General features: G+C 45.1%; 1 protein-coding gene across 24 annotated transcripts in view; it reads left to right on the forward strand.

The window, feature by feature from the left end:
• The window catches only part of LOC112264383 (nuclear transcription factor Y subunit gamma), a 53,980-nt gene extending 34,764 nt beyond the window's left edge, over window positions 1-19,216 (forward strand). For 8 of the 24 annotated variants that reach the window (XM_024440949.2, XM_024440952.2, XM_024440955.2 and 5 more), the window contains 11 exons: window positions 2,641-2,744; window positions 2,898-2,969; window positions 5,322-5,435; window positions 8,729-8,824; window positions 10,588-10,746; window positions 14,752-14,823; window positions 16,496-16,699; window positions 16,975-17,085; window positions 17,400-17,453; window positions 17,552-17,656; window positions 17,993-19,216. In XM_024440949.2, the coding sequence (XP_024296717.1) occupies window positions 2,641-2,744; window positions 2,898-2,969; window positions 5,322-5,435; window positions 8,729-8,824; window positions 10,588-10,746; window positions 14,752-14,823; window positions 16,496-16,699; window positions 16,975-17,085; window positions 17,400-17,453; window positions 17,552-17,656; window positions 17,993-18,019 (1,118 nt within the window). In that variant the 3' untranslated portion in view covers window positions 18,020-19,216. Of the gene's footprint in view, window positions 1-2,640; window positions 2,745-2,897; window positions 2,970-5,321; window positions 5,436-8,728; window positions 8,825-10,587; window positions 10,747-14,751; window positions 14,824-16,495; window positions 16,700-16,974; window positions 17,086-17,399; window positions 17,454-17,551 lie in introns of all 24 variants that reach the window. The other 16 variants (XM_042295245.1, XM_042295249.1, XM_042295250.1 and 13 more) reach the window with 12 other exon arrangements.
• Window positions 19,217-19,934: the final 718 nt, after the last annotated feature.

A 19,934-nucleotide genomic window follows, 5' to 3' on the forward strand; every position in this document is an offset into this window, starting at 1 on the left:
GCCTAACACTCAAACCACTAGGCTACCTGCCGCCCCCACATACACGCATACGTAAAAACAAAAGTTTGGGGTCACTTAGAAATGTCCTTGTTTTTGAAAGAAAAGCACTTTTTTTTTTTGCTCATTAAAATAACATCAAATTGATCAGAAATGCAGTGTAGACATTGTTAATGTTGTAGCTGGAAACGGCAGATTAATTTTTTAGATATATATATATATATATATTTTTACATTGAATATCTACAGAGGCGTACAATGGCACGTTGTGTTAGCTAATCCAAGTTTATCATTTTAAAAGGCTAATTGATCATTAGAAAGCCCTTTTGCAACTGTGTTAGCAAAGCTGAAAACTTTTGTTCTGATTTAAAGAAGCAATAAAAAACTGGCCTTCTTTAGACTAGTTGAGTATCTGGAGCATCAGCATTTGTGGGTTCGATTCCAGGCTCAAAATGGCCAGAAACAAAGGACTTTCTTCTGAAACTTGTCAGGCTATTCCATGTGAGAATTTGCCAAGAAACTGAAGATCTTGTACAACGTTGTGTACTACTCCCTTCACAGAACAGTGCAAACTGGCTTTACAACATTAACAATGTCTACACTGTATTTCTGATCAATTATTTTAATGGACAAAAAAATGTGCTTTTCTTTCAAAAACAAGGACATTTCTAAGTAACCCCAAACTTTTGAACGGTAGTGTACATGCATACACGGATGTCCTCTCCTACTGCATCCATCACAAGATCAACTCCTGGCACCGCTGTTAAAACGCTGGGCTGCCTTGGAGCTGTAGAAAGTAGACAAATGAAACAGTGTTCCTGGAAGGTGTGTCATTATACTGTTCTTTATGGTTTGTTTTGTCATTCTCCCACTCAGACCAGATCAGGTATGGTAAACTAGAAACAAGGGCATTTGGTTCTTCATTGTAGGCTTAGCCTGACTCCACCATAAGACTACAAATCCCATCATTGTTGTCTTCATCTGTGCCCTCATGAATGCTGGGATTGTTTTGTCGGCTAAGGGGAAGCGGGTTAGTGATTTGCAACAGGACTTCAATCAACCTTGAAATGAAACTGGACACTGGGCAGTCCAACTCATCACAAACACTTTTAGAGGACAATAACTATCCTGGCCTGCCATTACATCTGGTCTGATTGATTAATCGACCCCTCCACCCCCCTGATTTCATTCTGATTGATTTACTCTCTATTTGAAAATAACAGGAAGGAATGCTCATGGTTCAGAACTGATTTATTGTCATACTGTCTGTGTTTTGAACTAATGGAGGATGTGAGCTCAGCTGTGGCCAATGGTTGAGAGGCAGGACTAAGCTGTGGCCAATGGCTGAGAGGCAGGACTAGAGTCTTTGTGTGGTCATGTTTTTATGCTTCTCGCTCTCTTCTCGTTCTCCCTCGCTCTCTCTCACATTCTCTCTTCTTTCTCTTGCATTCTCTCTCTCATATTCTCATCATCATGTTTGACCCACATAGCTGGTTTGCATAGCCGTCGGACTGCAACGACCCTCCCTCCCTCCTTCCCTGTCTCTTACCTCCCACTGTTCTAGCCTCTGGCACTTTTTCTCAGCGTTGGGTTAAAGTTGCTCCGCTGTACACACCCTTGACTGGACACACACCACACCCAGCTATTATAGTGTTTCCCTTTTCTCTTGTTGCCTGTCCATTATTCCCAGGAAAGAAGAGAGGGAGAGGTGAGGTTGCACTGTAGACCGGCTCAGACAGGCAGGCTAATGTTCACAGCAGAATTCCTGGCATGCCATAGTAACCTGGTGCGTTCCCTTTCTGGGAGCCAGACTCGGGCCTCACGTTGCAGAGTTATGTGGATATGGAGGTGTGTGTGTTTTGGTGCTTGAGTGCGGTGGTGAGTTGTTACTACGGGGAGTGGAATACTCTGAGCTAGGCTTGTGCCGTTATACCGGGGTATTTTGAATTACCTACGGTATGATTTTTGTCAAAAGCAAATGTGCGGGCGTCCCAAAGCTCTGGGGGGTGCGTGCTACCCCACTGCTTATAATATGTTAACTATCTAAGATGTGCCAAATACGTTATGTTCAGTCAGGTATGTCAGTCCAGCTATGCATGTAGTTTGCTAAGTATCTAAATGGCAGGATCAAGATCCCCGCTGCCTAAAGAATGGGGCACTCAGGCCTGTCCTCAGACTTGGGGTCACTAATACCCCACAGTGACATGACAGACTAGAGTCTTCTGTTTGATGCTGTTTGATGTAGCTGTAGGCTACTAATGTGGTTGTGCCATGCAGCGATCTGTCGTTAGGCATGTCAAGGATTGATGGGCAGCAACAGAAATAGAAACGGCCCGGCCTATATTTAAAATTCAATGTGTTCTAATTGAAGGTTTTCCTATGGAGTTGCTAGAGCTCTGGCCAGTGGGGCCTTTGGCTGTTGTCGTCGGTCAACTCTGGTGTGCTGTTCTTGGTAGATTTGATTCACTCATCTGCCTTTCATTGATCGACTCTTTGCTCAAGATCATTGTTCATTCATACAGTAAATCATAGTGTATATGTCGTTTTTTCTGAATCTGATATTTTGCCCTTTCACACTCTTTTCCTGTCTATTGGTCTCTCCCACTCTCCTCCCTCCTCCTCTCTCCCTCCCTCCCCCTGCAGTGAGCATGTCTGCAGATTCGTTTGGCGCCGGGGGCAGCGATGCCCAGCAGAGCCTACAGTCGTTCTGGCCACGCGTCATGGAAGAGATCAGGAACCTCACGGTGGTACGTCACGCCCTCCCTCTGTCACACACACACACACACACACACAAGCATGGATGTTGCAGACACACACACACCCTTCATTGTGGTACACATACATACCTCACAAGTGGTTTCCACATGACCTGCCCCTAACACCCCTTGGCTCTGTTTCAGAAGGATTTCCGCGTGCAGGAGTTGCCTCTCGCCCGAATCAAGAAAATCATGAAGCTGGATGAAGATGTGAAGGTAGGAGGCGGGGCTTACACATCACAGGTCACCACTCTCTGTGATCACTCTGACGTCTTCATCAACACCCTATTCAGATTACAAAACATGGCAATGTGTAGCTGAGGTGTCCACAGCTGGCTGAAATTAATAGGATTCATAGGACCCACTAGCTCATTCTGTAGACAATGCTTTGAGGAGGCATGTTATTTGCAATCGTACTTCATCAAATTGTATTTGTCACATACACGTGTTTAGCAGATGTTATTGCGGGTGTAGAGAAATGCTTGTTTCTAGCTCCAACAGTGCAGTAATATCTAACCATTTACAACAATACACACACCCATCCCGTAGTGGCTAATAGACAAGCAGTAGCAGCTTAATAGACAAGCAGTAGCAGCTTAATAGACAAGCAGTAGCAGCTTAATAGACAAGCAGTAGCAGCTTAATAGACAAGCAGTAGCAGCTTAATAGACAAGCAGTAGCAGCTTAATAGACAAGCAGTAGCAGCTTAATAGACAAGCAGTAGCAGCTTAATAGACAAGCAGTAGCAGCTTAATAGACTAGCAGTAGCAGCTTAACTGGGTGGAGAAAATAAGCTGAACTGAAGGCTGCAGTTACAACTTGCATGCAATTTTAGTTGATTGTAACTGAGTTGCTTGTTGACTGCTTTGTGAAACACTCTGCAACTCATCTGCAACTTGGTTGCACCCAGTTGAAACTTTTCAACTTTGTGCAACTAGTTGCAAGCAACAGCCAATCAAAACAGACACTTTCTAAGGTTCGGAATTCTGACCCAATTGTCATGTCAACACAGCTGTCAGTGCTGCGCAGCACAAACCGCAATCAGGGTAGACAGAAGAGAGACTAGCACAGCAGGAGAAGTATACAAATGATTGTACACGGTTTAGCAGTCAATAAATGTAAGTGAATCCAAACTTCTCCCTTACCAGTTTCAACTGAAATGGGCCTACCATTTGATATAGCAGTGTGAGGAGTTGAGAGGGCCCGCCTCGCAGGGGACTGTTTCCAGACTACTGCCGAGGTGTAATGGTCTTTCTGGTGCTTATAGCTGCCAAGTATCACCCAGATGGGTGCTACACTTCAGTAGTGGACTATCCAGCCTACCTACAGAAGAGGAGACAACAGACTTGGTGCCTGATGAAGATCTCTGGGCTTGTCTAAGTAACTGACTGACACTGCTCCCTCTCTGTGCCATCGAAGCTCCCTCCACTTAAGCTACTGCCCAGCCTTGCTGAACTGCTTGTCTGAATGTCCTGTTGAAGATCTCTGGGCTTGTCTAAGTAACTGACTGACACTGCTCCCTCTCTGTGCCATCGAAGCTCCCTCCACTTAAGCTACTGCCCAGCCTTGCTGAACTGCTTGTCTGAATGTAACAGTATAGCTTCCGTCCCTCTCCTCGCCCCTACCTGGGCTCGAACCAGGGACCCTCTGCACACATCGACAACAGCCACCCTCGAAGCATCGTTACCCATCGCTCCACAGAAGCAGCGGCCTTCGCAGAGCAAGGGGAACAACTACTTCAAGGTCGCGGAGCGAGTGACATCACCGATTGAAACGCTATTAGCACGCACCCTGCTAACTAGCTAGCCATTTCACATTGGTTACATGAACAACACCTTATCTGAATCTGTGGAAGACCATCGCCCAAGACTTGCCAGATCTTTTATACATTTTTACAGCGTTTTTGAGATTCTGTTTGTAATGCAAAAAGATATATAAAAATAAATATATTGTAGTTTGTTGCTAGCTTGGTTAGCTCATAGCTAGCTAGCTGTGTTGGTGTTTGCGATGTCATTTTGGCTAACTAGCTAAATTGTACAGGCTGTTCTATATCCGTGTTGTTACAATAACCAAACGGTTGGATAAACAAATTATTTGTGAAACCACAATGTAAGGCAGCAGGTGACATGATTGGCTGTTGCATGCAATTTTATTTGCGTTTGAGTTCCTTCATGTAACAGCAAAGTTGCTTGAGATGATGTCATTTGCAACTAAAATTGCATGAAAGTTGCTTCATGTAACCCAAGCCTTGGAGATCAGCAGATCACTGACATGCTGCACATCTAGAGGGACCCTTCTGCTAGCTATGACGCAGAGTGTGTGTGTTTGTTATGCTAGCCATGACCCAGCAGCTCTGTAGCCTGCTGCTTGCCTTCCGGGCGAACTCCCCGAGATGCCCAACTTCTAAATGTCACTCAGTGGAAAGTTTAGGTTAGGTCTCTTCCCTTTAGTAGCAAAGGCTACGGGCGGCCTATCTATACAACCCTATCTAGTTGTGTACGTTTGTGTTCTGTGTGTGTGTTCCCTGTTTCCCCCTAGTTCTAACATGTCATCACCGTGTCTCCATAGATGATCAGTGCGGAGGCTCCAGTGCTGTTTGCCAAGGCAGCTCAGATCTTCATCACAGAGCTCACGCTGAGGGCCTGGATTCACACTGAAGACAACAAGAGACGCACCTTACAGGTCAGTTACACCCTCCCTAGTGTGTAAAGAGGTCACGCACGCATCTTCTCTAGTCTGTAAAGAGGTCACGCGCCTGCACGCAGATGCACATGCAGTCTGCTGACCCAATTTTACATTTAAAGACAACACATGCAGTTGTGCTGGTCCCTGTGTGTGTGTAGAGGCCCCACACCGCCATCCCCTGAGGACCAGCTCTGTTAAAATCCTTTTCTGTCTGTCCCCTCTGAAAGCAAACCTAGGCTCCCGTGACCCACTTTTACTCGCAACGCCATTTTGCTCTCTTATCCCAGAGCCAGGAGAATTACATGGATCCTGGAGTGACGCTAGGGAATGGGGAAGACCTAGAGAGAGACAAAGTGAAAGCGATTGTGGGGAGAGAGTGTGAGAGAAGAGAACGGGAGAGCGAGTGAGAGAAGCAAGAGGAAGGGAGAGAGAGAAAAGAGGGAGACTGGGAGAGGGATAGAAAAGAGAGGGAGAGAAAAGAGTGGGTTGATCAGAGTGGTTTTGAAAGCCCGGGCTAGTCGCACCTGTGTGTCAGAGGGCAGACTAGCCAGTCAGCCATACAATGAAACATTAAAGCAGAGTGCCCCAGTTCTCTCTCTTCTTCATCCATGCACACAGAGCCTTCAGAAAGTATTCACACCCCTTGACTCTTTCCACATTTTGTGTTACAAAGTGGTATTCAAATACATTTAATTGAAATGTCTTGTCAACCTTCTACACAACATACTCTGTCAAAGTCGAAGAAAAATTCTAACATTTAAAAAAAAAAAAAAATACTAGTATCTTGATTAGATAATTATTCAACTCCGAGTCAATACATGTTAGAATCACAGCTATTACAGCTGTGAGTTTTTTGGGGTATGTACAATATTTGCTAGACAGCCATTTTTAAGTCTTGCCATAGATTTCAAAACCAATTTAGGTCAAAACTGTATCTAGGCCACTCAGAAATGTTCAATGTCATCTTGGTAAGCAACTCCAATTTGCAAGGTTGCTAGCCAACTAGCGTTACGTTAGCAATGCATTAGTCAGCCAGTTGCTATCGACACCTATCTTACAGCTGCATTAAATTAAACCATCTAACCAGTTATCAAATAATGTTACCGGTTTATGTAGTTATCTTGGCCAGCTAGCTAAAGTTAGCTGGCTAAGCTAGCTAGCAGGCTAAAATAACTAAGTAATCTAGCCAACCACCACCGTCAACAAAGCTAAGTAGTAAGCCTAGTCTAGCACAGGCAGGGACCCACAGAACACACACAAAAAAAGCCAGCAGATGTGAAGTAGAGAAAGCGGAGACTTAACGATTGAGTCATTCTCACGGAACTGGTATTTAACCCAAAAATTCTCAAGTGTTATTTTCCACGAAATTACCTTTTGGTTCACTGAGATTAGGATCAGATATTATGTATTTTTCCACAAAAATGCACTATATATATATATTATTTATTTATTTATTTTCCCCCCATAATTCCACAATTACCAGTGCAAAAATGTTAATTACCGCAACTGTTTATCCAAGGTCTTTACAGGTAATATTGGTTTATTAAGATGTGGATATTCGTGGCATATAAGAGAATAACTTAAACTTTATTTAAAAACTGATTGTGGAGTGTTACGGTAATGAGACCACGCACACTGGTTTTATGTAATAAATATTTTAGGTTAATGTAAATTTAAAGTAGTATACCATTTTTAAATTGCAAATTACAGCAAGATATTTTGTTTTATTCAAATAAGTTAGGTTTTTCTAAAGTAAAATTGTATAAAATTACCAGAATTTAATCCAGACGCATTTCGGAAATGGGAATTTGGGGTGGAAATCTATTTAAAGTAACACAACATGATAGTTGATTGTTGCAGATGCATCATGGTTTTGTAACCCCATTTGCTGCAGACATGTTTAAAATTGGTTTCATGATAATCACCTAGCTGAGTTGGCTAAGGAGAGAGGTGCTTCAGAGGGAGAGGCCATTTCACCAACCGAGGGGGAGTCTGCTAATCCAATAGCGATATAGTGAGGTAAATCTAAAGACAGATTCCAGAGGCGGCATTGGTCACAGGAGATGAGGAGGAGAGTCTACAATAAGACGGTGATCGTAGGAAAACTCCAGGCAGATTGAAATGATCACAACAGCACAGTCAGTCATCTACGGTAGCTCGCTAGTACTAAGCCAAGGTTGGAAAAACTCTGGTACCCTACTTTGTGGAGATCACGCAGCCCCCACGTGTGGGGAATCTGCTTGGTTGTTCACTTAACACCGCCTTGTGTTTGGTGGATTATAGCTCACCACTGACAACACTCGGTCTGCATGGCTAGTGGCTAATTTAGCCAACTCATGCTAACTAACGCAGAGTAGTTTCTCCATAAGACGTTGAGAAATAGCGCATTGTAGTTTAGAAGATATCCCTGAACATAAGTTATTAAATATGTTTAAAAAACTAAACATAAGTATGTTTGTAGTTATAGGTAACCATATCGTGACTACAACTAAGTTACTAAGTCTTTGACCACACTGTGTTTTTACTTTGGTGAGTAAAAACAAATGCTTCCTACCCTTTAATAACCTCGAAATAGAATGCCAATTTGGTTTCAAGTTCCTCACGTTAATTGCATTTTTACACCACAGGTGGTGTTACATGTGTTTTATTAATAAGACAGCTCTGCTTGCAATCACACTCATTCTATCTCTCTTTCACACACTCCGGCTCTCGTCGGTGCTAGGGTTCCGTTGTGGCAACGGCACGCCGATCAGGGTCTCCATGGCGACGCTCATCAATATAACAACTGTGGATGTGACCCAGTGTTACCTGATATATTAATCTCACAGCGCTATAAATACACATATGTAGGGGGCCCCAATGGGGGACTTAGATGCCAATATCCTGTGGAAAATGACACACACACTAGAGGAGTGGGCCTCGGGAGGACAGTGATGCTAAGAATACATCACACAACTCTCGGTGTCCTTAATCTGGTGCTGCTCACAGTGGGCCTATGGCTCTATGGCTCTATGGCTAATTCTGCTGTTTTTACATGGTATGCGTTGATTGAAGTAGGCAAAGCTTTTTACAGTTCCACTGAGAGCAAACTCCTTTTTACTATTGTTTACAAAGCTGTTCGAGTTTGACTTAGAAGTTTTTATAAACTGTCTTTTCTTCGAACGCTTTCAAAAAGGCTATATTTGGAGCAGCAGCAGAAGTACAAAGCCGATTTTATATTTAGCCTAGTTTTTTCACATACTGATGAGGAGCCTAATGTTCAGCCTCAACTCTTATTTCCTGTGTTACAGAGGAACGACATTGCCATGGCGATAACGAAGTTTGACCAGTTTGACTTCCTTATCGACATTGTGCCCCGGGACGAGCTCAAGCCCCCCAAACGACAGGTAGTGTGTGTGTGTGTGTGTGGTTCTATCTACATTTACTTTCAGGACCCCGTCAGGGTGGAGTACCACTCCTGGCAGCCTAGAGACGCTGTAAACATCCTTGACTGGAAGCTGGGGTTTGGACAGCAAGGGCTTTCAGTCGGATGTTTGCAGCGTCTGGCTGCCCATTACTTCCAACAGTGCCACCATAGCCTCTAATCTCCATCAGAACCACCACCAATACACCACCATAGCTTCTAATCTCCATCAGAACCACCACCAATACACCACCATAGCTTCTAATCTCCATCAGAACCACCATAGCCTCTAATCTCCATCAGAACCACCACCAATACACCACCATAGCCTCTAATCTCCATCAGAACCACCACCATAGCCTCTAATCTCCATCAGAACCCCCACCAATACACCACCATAGCCTCTAATCTCCATCAGAACCACCACCAATACACCACCATAGCCTCTAATCTCCATCAGAACCACCACCAATACACCACCATATCTTCTAATCTCCATCAGAACCACCACCAATACACCACCATAGCCTCTAATCTCCATCAGAACCACCACCAATACACCACCATATCTTCTAATCTCCATCAGAACCACCACCAATACACCACCATAGCTTCTAATCTCCATCAGAACCACCACCAATACACCACCATAGCCTCTAATCTCCATCAGAACCACCACCAATCCCCCATTTTTTCAATCACTATCAACATAATCACCACTGTGTTAACGGCTGCCCCCTCTACCACATTACAGTCCTGACTCAGATTGATGGTGTGTTAGGCTGAACAGTGGCTCCTAAGCATTTTAAATTGTGGCCACCTAAATAGACCGATTCACCAAGTCTGTGGCCAGGGGTGTAAACATCCTACACTCTCAGCTGTGACATCATCGAGCTGGGAGAGGGGTGTTTACGCTTCTGGTGACGGGGAAACTGCCACCTCCTACAGTACCCTGGAAGATCAACCAACCCGCACCTTTTAGGGAACTGTTACCTTGTACTTCTGACAATGATGAGGCCTTGAGTTGACTTTTCTGAGCACAAAGAAATATGGTGCTTGTAGTGCTGTGGCATTGCTCTAGCTGGCAGTTGTTAGACCATATCAGACTAGACACAAAGAGCCTTCATGCTTGTTAATGGCTGACGAAATGTCCAATGTGTCATTGAATGAGCTTTCCATTCACAGTTTATGATTAAAACATTCTCAATAGTGTGCCAAGGTCTTGTTTTCATGAATGGAAACGATCCCTTTCTGTCTGCTGAAGTGTTCTTGTGTTCTGAAAAGTGTTGTTGGGTTGTGAAGACCCATAAGGCCTTGAGCCTGAGTGTTGTCGACTGGGATCATCAAGGTCCTCCAGTGCTAATGGATCCTCCGGCCTTGTCCCAATCGGTACCCTATTCCCTATGTAGTGCACTACTTTTGACCAGGGCCCATAGGGCTCCCATAGGGCTCCCATAGGGCTCTGGTCAAAAGCAGTGCACTGAATAGAGAATATGGTGCCATTTGGGATGTACCCTCTATTTAGAATCACATTACTCATCCATCCAGGCCCTATCAGTTATTAATCTGGGTCTCTTACCTATTGTATTACACTGGCAAAATAATTCATGGAGATGTAATGGACTGATAGGCTTCTCTGTTATCCCCTCTCTCTTTCTCTCACCATCTCTCTCGCTCTCTCTCACCATTTCTCTCTTTTTTTCTCTCTCTCTCTTTCTTGCCCCCTCTCTTTTTGTATGTGTACAGGAGGAGGTGCGTCAGTCGGTGGCCCCAGCAGAGCCGGTTCAGTACTACTTCACCCTGGCTCAGCAGCCAGGCCAGGTGCAGGGCCAGCAGGCCACTGGACAACAGGCTACCACCATCCAGCCTGGACAGATCATCATCGCACAGCCACAGCAAGGACAGGTAAACTGGAGAACAGACCTGCACTGACACAGACGGAGAGACCACGTGTGCAGACACACACGCACCACACCAGACACACAGAGCATACTACTCCACAAACAACCGGTAAGCTACCAACAGTCAGCCTAGGCAAAGATGTAGTGTACACCACACACACACCGTGACACAGCCTGGCAGATCACCAGCTCTCCTAACACTCTCCCAGTCAACAACCCTCTCCAACCCTGTCCACTATAAAGCAGTGTGAATGGGGTAATAACAGTGGGTTTTATTGATATTATCCTTGGCAAGCACAGCCAAACCGCACTCTGGCCTCCACTCTTTCCCACCAGCATGGATGAATGTCCCGTTCACACCCAGCACACAAACACACAGCTATAAAAGCAGTGATACAGGGCCATTTGATCTGCCCACTTCAGTCACTCCCCTCTCTGCTGGATGTCCAGAACAGTACAGTAACACTACGGCTGTGTCCCTGTCACCCTATTCCCTATTCAGTGCACTACTTTTGACCAGGGCCCATAGGGATTAGGGTGCCATTTGGGATGCAACCTAGACTCCCTGTGAGACTGCTCTCTGCCACTCCGCTGTACTTATCTCTGAAGAGGAGGAACATATGAGTAAACAGATGGGTGGGTTGCCCCCTCATCCCTAGTCTTTTTCCTTCTCTGAGTGTGGTTCCCCAGGCACCCCTCTGTCTCTCTTTTGTGTTCCCTCTCTTGCTCCATTATTCTCGCTCCCTGTTGAATGTGTTCTCTCTCCTTGCTTCAGCAGGCTGCCTTCGTTTCACTGATCTGTCACAGTTCCAAAGCCACAGTCAGGCTAGAGCTACTGTTACTGTTACTACCACAGTCCCCTCACAGTCACCGAGCAGAGCAGGGGAGGTCACTACATGACTGGCACCTTAGAATAGGTGACTAGTTTAGACTACTGGGTTACAGTTAAGAGGCCAGGGAGGAAGTGGGATGGTGGGATGGAAGAGGGGAAAGGATCTGAAAAACAGATGGATAAAGTGTGAGATACCTGGGGATTGAGGGAGGAGGGTAATGAGGTCCTAATTCATTGCTCAATTCCTGTGTGTGTGTGTGTGTGTGTGTGTGTGTGTGTCTTTGCCAGACTTGCCTGCTAAGAGCTTTCGGTGTCACTAGTCGTCACTGTTGCACCAGTTCTGTCACATTCCCTCTCGGGCCACAAAGTCCCTAACGGACTGATCTGTTACGAAACCAAACTTCCATTTCTATTGCACATCTACAGTGTCTTATTGGAACTCCCATTTCCTACTGTAGGATACATCTTTATCTTCATTACCAGCTGCTCTTTCTCCATTAAATCTGCATCCCTTCTGCTCTATGCATTTCTTCCAACCATAATTCAGTTCACATGCTCATTGTTTGTTGTGTGTGATCTGTTGACCGGTGTCTGACTGTGTGTGTGTCTGACTGTGTGTGTGATCTGTTGACCGGTGTCTGACTGTGTGTGTGTGTGTGATCTGATGACCGGTGTCTGACTGTGTGTGTGATCTGATGACCGGTGTCTGACTGTGTGTGTGTGATCTGATGACCGGTGCCTGACTGTGTGTGTGTGATCTGATGACCGGTGCCTGACTGTGTGTGTGTGTGATCTGATGACCGGTGCCTGACTGTGTGTGTGTGATCTGATGACCGGTGCCTGACTGTGTGTGATCTGATGACCGGTGCCTGACTGTGTGTGTGTGATCTGATGACCGGTGCCTGACTGTGTGTGTGTGTGTGTGTGTGTGTGATCTGATGACCGGTGCCTGACTGTGTGTGTGTGTGTGTGTGATCTGATGACCGGTGTCTGACTGTGTGTGTGTGTGTGTGTGTGTGATCTGATGACCGGTGTCTGACAGTGTGTGTGTGTGTGTGTGTGATCTGATGACCGGTGTCTGACTGTGTGTGTGATCTGATGACCGGTGTCTGACTGTGTGTGTGATCTGATGACCGGTGTCTGACTGTGTGTGTGTGTGTGTGTGATCTGATGACCGGTGTCTGACTGTGTGTGTGTGTGTGATCTGATGACCGGTGCCTGACTGTGTGTGTGTGTGATCTGATGACCGGTGCCTGACTGTGTGTGTGTGATCTGATGACCGGCGTCTGACTGTGTGTGTGTGTCTGACTGTGTGTGTGTGATCTGATGACTGATGTCTGACTGTGTGTGTGTCTGATGACCAGTGTCTGACTGTGTGTGTGTCTGTGTCTGATGACCAGTGTCTGACTGTGTGTGTGTGTGTGTGTGTGTGTGTGTGTGTGTGTGTCTGATGACCAGTGTCTGACTGTGTGTGTGTGTGTGTGTGTGTGTGTGTCTGATGACCAGTGTCTGACTGTGTGTGTGTGTGTGTGTGTGTGTGTGTGTGTGTGTGTGTGTGTGTGTGTGTGTGTGTGTGTGTGTGTGTGTGTGTGTGTGTGTGTGTCTGATGACCAGTGTCTGACTGTGTGTGTGTGTGTGTCTGATGACCAGTGTCTGACTGTGTGTGTGTGTGTGTGTGTGTCTGATGACCAGTGTCTGACTGTGTGTGTGTGTGTCTGATGACCAGTGTCTGACTGTGTGTGTGTCTGATGACCAGTGTCTGACTGTGTGTGTGTGTGTCTGATGACCAGTGTCTGACTGTGTGTGTGTGTGTGTGTGTGTGTGTGTCTGATGACCAGTGTCTGACTGTGTGTGTGTGTGTGTGTCTGATGACCAGTGTCTGACTGTGTGTGTGTGTGTGTCTGATGACCAGTGTCTGACTGTGTGTGTGTGTGTCTGATGACCAGTGTCTGACGTGTGTGTGTGTCTGATGACCAGTGTCTGACTGTGTGTGTGTGTGTGTGTCTGATGACCAGTGTCTGACTGTGTGTGTGTGTGTGTGTCTGATGACCAGTGTCTGACTGTGTGTGTGTGTGTCTGATGACCAGTGTCTGACTGTGTGTGTGTGTGTCTGATGACCAGTGTCTGACTGTGTGTGTGTGTGTGTCTGATGACCAGTGTCTGACTGTGTGTGTGTGTGTCTGATGACCAGTGTCTGACTGTGTGTGTCTGATGACCAGTGTCGGACTGTGTGTGTGTGTGTCTGATGACCAGTGTCTGACTCTGTGTGTGTGTGTCTGATGACCGGTGTCTGACTGTGTGTGTGTGTGTGTCTGATGACCGGTGTCTGACTGTGTGTGTGTGTGTGTCTGATGACCGGTGTCTGACTCTGACTGTGTGTGTGTGTGTGTGTCTGATGACCGGTGTCTGACTCTGTGTGTGTGTGTGTGTGTGTCTGATGACCGGTGTCTGACTCTGTGTGTGTGTGTGTGTGTGTCTGATGACCGGTGTCTGACTGTGTGTGTGTGTGAGATCTGATGACCGGTGCCTGACTGTGTGTGTGTGTGTGATCTGATGACCGGTGCCTGACTCTGTGTGTGTCTGATGACCAGTGTCTGACTGTGTGTGTGTGTGTGTCTGATGACCAGTGTCTGACTGTGTGTGTGTGTGTCTGATGACCAGTGTCTGACTCTGTGTGTGTGTGTGTGTCTGATGACCAGTGTCTGACTGTGTGTGTGTGTGTGTGTGTGTCTGATGACCAGTGTCTGACTGTGTGTGTGTGTGTGTGTCTGATGACCGGTGTCTGACTGTGTGTGTGTGTGAGATCTGATGACCGGTGCCTGACTGTGTGTGTGATCTGATGACCGGTGCCTGACTGTGTGTGTGTGTGTGTGTGTGATCTGTGACTGGTGCCTGACTGTGTGTGTGTGATCTGATGACTGGTGCCTGACTGTGTGTGTGTGTGTGATCTGATGACCAGTGTCTGACTGTGTGTGTGTGATCTGATGACCAGTGTCTGACTGTGTGTGTGTGTCTGATGACCGGTGTCTGACTGTGTGTGTGTGTGTGTGAGATCTGATGACCGGTGTTTGTGTGTGTGTGCTACTTTTTCCTTTGCACTCTGCACGCTGCATGTGCTTGTAGTCATGTTTGTAAAGCTCCCTCTTTCTCTTCCTCTCTCTTCCTTCCCCCCTTCAGGTGCTGCAGGGGACCACAATGCAACAGTTACAGCAGGTGCAAGTAGCCCAGTCACAGGGCACACCTATCACGGTAAACCCCACCTCCCATCCCAGTACTCCTAGTTGTAGGGTGAAGTTGCTCCTAGATGCTGATCTTGGATCAGTTTTGCAATTACCCCACTAAATAGTTAAGGTTGGGAGAGGGGATGCTGATTCTAGATCTGTACCTAGTGGAAATGTCATCCCGGAGCGCACCCCTCCACATTTAATCAGGAAGGTTAGTTCACCCCATGAAGGCCTTCCTTTCTCTCCTGTCCATCTCATCTCCACTTGGTGCTCCAGGTCTGCAGTTTAACTTTTGACTCAGCAGCAGCTGGCTCATTAGGGATGTTAGTCAGATCAGATTAGCTGTCTCATTAGGGACGTTAGTCAGATTAGCTGTCTCATTAGGGACGTTAGTCAGATTAGCTGTCTCATTAGGGACGTTAGTCAGATTAGCTGTCTCATTAGGGACGTTAGTCAGATTAGCTGTCTCATTATGGACGTTAGTCAGATTAGCTGTCGCATTAGGGACGTTAGTCAGATCAAATTAGCTGTCTCATTAGGGACGTTAGTCAGATTAGCTGTCTCATTAGGGACGTTAGTCAGATTAGCTGTCTCATTATGGACGTTAGTCAGATTAGCTGTCGCATTAGGGACGTTAGTCAGATCAAATTAGCTGTCTCATTAGGGACGTTAGTCAGATCAGATTAGCTGTCTCATTAGGGACGTTAGTCAGATCAGATTAGCTGTCTCATTGGGGACGTTAGTCAGATCAGATTAGCTGTCTCATTAGGGACGTTAGTCAGGTCAGATTAGCTGGCTCATTAGGGACGTTAGTCAGGTCAGATTAGCTGGCTCATTGGGGACGTTAGTCAGATCAGATTAGCTGGCTCATTAGGGACGTTAGTCAGGTCAGATTAGCTGGCTCATTGGGGACGTTAGTCAGATCAGATTAGCTGTCTCATTGGGGACGTTAGTCAGGTCAGATTAGCTGGCTCATTAGGGACGTTAGTCAGGTCAGATTAGCTGTCTCATTGGGGACGTTAGTCAGGTCAGATTAGCTGTCTCATTGGGGACGTTAGTCAGATCAGATTAGCTGTCTCATTGGGGATGTTAGTCAGATCAGATTAGCTGTCTCATTGGGGATGTTAGTCAGATTAGCTGTCTCATTAGGGATGCTAGTCAGATCAGATTAGTTGTCTCATTAGGGACGTTAGTCAGATCAGATTAGCTGTCTCATTAGGGACGTTAGTCAGATCAGATTAGCTGTCTCATTGGGGATGTTAGTCAGATTAGCTGTCTCATTAGGGATGCTAGTCAGATCAGATTAGTTGTCTCATTAGGGACGTTAGTCAGATCAGATTAGCTGTCTCATTAGGGACGTTAGTCAGATCAGATTAGCTGTCTCATTAGGGACGTTAGTCAGATCTGCTGGCTCATTAGATCAGATCAGTTGGCTCATTATGGACGTTAGATCGGATCGGCTGGTTTATTAGGGACGTTAGATCTGATCAGCTGATTTATTAGGGATGTTAGATCCGATCAGCTGATTTATTAGGGATGTTAGATCCGATCTGCTGGTTTATTAGGGATGTTAGATCCGATCTGCTGGTTTATTAGGGATGTTAGATCCGATCGGCTGGTTTATTAGGGACGTTAGATCGTCTGGATTTCTTTCTTTCCTTCTTTCTTTGGTACAATCATCACATTACATGTCTCAGTCCCCAGACTCTCAGTCGTTCAACATTGAATCTTCCTTCTCCACCCTGAAGGGAGGGGCTCCAATGACCATGCAGGTGGGAGACCAGCAGGTCCAGATAGTACAGGCGTCGTCCCAGGGCCAGACCCAGACGGTGCAGTCAGGACAGACCATGCAGGTCATGCAGCAGATAATCACCAACTCCGCAGAGATCCAGCAGATACCAGTAAGAGAGACAGATATAGAGGAGGAAAGTCTCCTAGAATGACCTTACTGGAAAGATTATAATCATTGTAAAGCTCCATTTTCTAATGATATTTACACAACATTTTCTTCAGTTAAATATTGGAGATAAATCTCCTTATAGTTGGTGAACCTTATATGGTCCTCCATTTTGACGCTCTGCTCTAACTAGCTCAGTGATCATGATAACCTCTACGTTGTGTATCTATGACCTTCCCATCCTAAAGTGTGTCTCCCCCGTGTGGTGGCTGTGTGCAGGTGCAGCTGAACAATGGTCAGTTGCAGTACATTCGGCTGGCACAGCCTGTCTCTGGCACACAGGTGGTTCAGGGACAGATCCAGACGCTGGGTAACACTCAGCAGGTACAGGTACTGAACATGGACCTTTAGAAAAAAATCCATAGTATCGCATCAGATGTGTGTAGACACTTCACCTCTGTAATGTAGTGTCTGGTACCGTATCACTGTTAGTTGATGAAATAACATTAAGGTAGTAACATATGATAACATTCAAAATATGATACGATTATTCATCTGAAAAATGTGTGTTTTCAATATTGTTTTGTAAATCTATATTGTTAATTTCCTTCAGTTGCATTTTAATAGAGGTGTAGGTTTGAATAGTGGCTGTGTGAAGCACTGTGACTGACTGACTCCTCTCTTTCTCTCTGGTTTGTTCTCAGATTACACAGACAGAGCAAGGCCAGCAGCAATTCAACCAGTTTACTGACGGACAGGTAAGAGGAACATCTCAGTGACCTCTCACTCCTGTCGCTCGCTCGCTCACTCACTCACATCCTTTACTCTCTCTTTCTCTCTCTCTCTCTCCTTACAGCAGTTGTATCAGATTCAGCAGGTGATGCCGGCGGGACAGGACCTGAGCCAGCCGTTGTTCATCCAGTCCACCAATCAGACGGCTGATGGACAGGTCACCACACAGGTCAGCACAGACTGAGGCTCTGGAAGCATCCTCCTGACCACCAAACCATTGACCACACCACCTGCTACCATCCATAAGGACAACACTGGCTCAAACGCCAAGGGACGTCCTAGGAGGCGTCCAAAATGGTCAAAAGTAGAGCCCAATATAGGGTGCCATTTGGGAAGTACCCTTACTCTCATTCAATACACTGGTCTATGACATGATACCGGTACTTAAAAGGAACGGTCTGACAACAACGGTTCTTAATTCAGTATACTGGGTCAGATACCAGAGCGACTGCTCTACAACTCCCTCTCATTCCCATTTAATATCGTCTTTCTCTGCCTCCGTTAGTTCCTCCAGGTACCCACTCTCACCTGATACGTTCCCCAAAAAAGCCCCCATTCATGAGAGCTACACACAGGGTATCCGAACACTGAATCCTACAGGACCCAACTCTCCTCCGTTTTAGTGACCAGCTGTTCATCCTCAATGTCTGTAAACCCTTTATGTACAAACCTCCTCTGTATATTCTCTGTCTCTCTGTGAAGTACACCATATGGGTGGCTCTTGTGTTCTCTATGGGTACGTCCCAAGTGGCTCCCTATTCCCTATACAATGCACTCATTTTGACCACGGTCCAAAGGGTTTTGGTCAAAAGTAGTGCTCTATATAGGGAATAGAATGCATTGGGATGCATCCTATGGAAGGCTTGGCCCTTGTTTTGTCTACAAGCCAAGAGAACATAAATCCTTTGTTTGTAATGTTTTTATGTGTAGACGTTTAAAATAATAATCTATAAAGCCATACTCTTACCTAACCCATTTATTTCACAATAAATCATTGTCAATTGTACGAGACCAGCCATGATAGGTCAATTAAGTTATGTTAGTTTCTGGCAGGTTTTTCACATTGACGAGACATTGCCATCGATGAAAGGGCTTCTAACTGTATGATTGAGTTTGAATTTTGTATGTATGACCTCCGTGTGTGTGTGTATGAGTGTGTCATTCAATATTGTGCAGTTACTGCAGTATACTTTCCCCATGGCCCAGTGATCATATTCACCTCTTCAGTGCCCCCCCTCTCTTCTCTACTTCCTCTTCTATTCCCCTCTCCGTCTCTCCATTAACTTCCACTGATCACTCTATCATTGTTAGAGCAGGGAGAGGTTAGGCCTTTCTGTCTCTATGCAGTCTCTTCTTTCTCCCCTTCTCTCTTTTTCTCTCCCTTTACTGTTTCCTGTATCCAGAGAGGTTTGTGGTTCTCCTGCCTGCTCTGAGGAAGCCTCCTGTATAAAAACAACTCCACTGGGAGAAAGGCCTCTTTTTATAAACTCTTATTTTGAAATCCTGTTGTAACTTGTCAATGTTAATTTGTTTTTATGATCACCCCTCTCCCTCCTCCCCTTTCTTATTTAGTAAGTTTAATTGTTATCATTGCTGTTCTTATTATTGTCGATTTGCATGTAGTTTAAACTGCCAGCATGATATGCAATAGATGGGTAGACATTCTATTTTGTAAGTAAACTTTGGGTTTGTGAGAAAATAAAATGCAAATAAAAAACATTACATGCAATCTTTTTTCAACAGAAGTTTTTCTGCATTTTTCCCCCCAACAGTATTGTTGTGATGTGTGCATAAAAAAAGATTATGTAAGAGGATTTAAATCTATTCATAAACTATTGGTAACCACTGTGTAGTACAACAGGCACTGTTCTTTAGCAAAGCAATTTCGCACACCGTATAGCCATTTTGGGTACTTCAGATAATTACAGACATCTGTGATAATCTACGGATTTCTGTGAGGCCTTCTCACATAGAATATATCAAATAATTAAATAAGATCATTTTAAAATAACAATAGAATAACAAAGCTTTAAAATATTATCTTGAATATAAACCATCAATGGAATGGAGCCAATGGAATGGCATCAAACGCATGGAAACCATGTGTTTGATGTATTTGATACCATTCTGCTCCAGCCATTGCACATCTATTTGACTGAAGTCAATAATTGTAAGAGTTGCAGAGTTAATTGAAAATAATGCCATTGTTGATCATTTTTTCATACATTTAGGTATTTTCTCCTGAACCATATGGTATATCCACTAGAAACTCATGGACACAGATTTAAAAAATGAATACTATATTAATATATTTGACTAATGTTGCCATAGGTTATCTGTTTATTAGCAAAATGACAGAAGATTCTGGTGATTTTGTTAGATTACCAGTAGTTTAGCAACCCTAAATGTAAGTGCTCTATGGCCACACAGTAGGTGTCTTAAGTTTT

This window comes from Oncorhynchus tshawytscha, linkage group LG13 (genome assembly GCF_018296145.1).
Source record: "Oncorhynchus tshawytscha isolate Ot180627B linkage group LG13, Otsh_v2.0, whole genome shotgun sequence".
NCBI classification, from domain to species: Eukaryota; Metazoa; Chordata; class Actinopteri; order Salmoniformes; family Salmonidae; genus Oncorhynchus; species Oncorhynchus tshawytscha.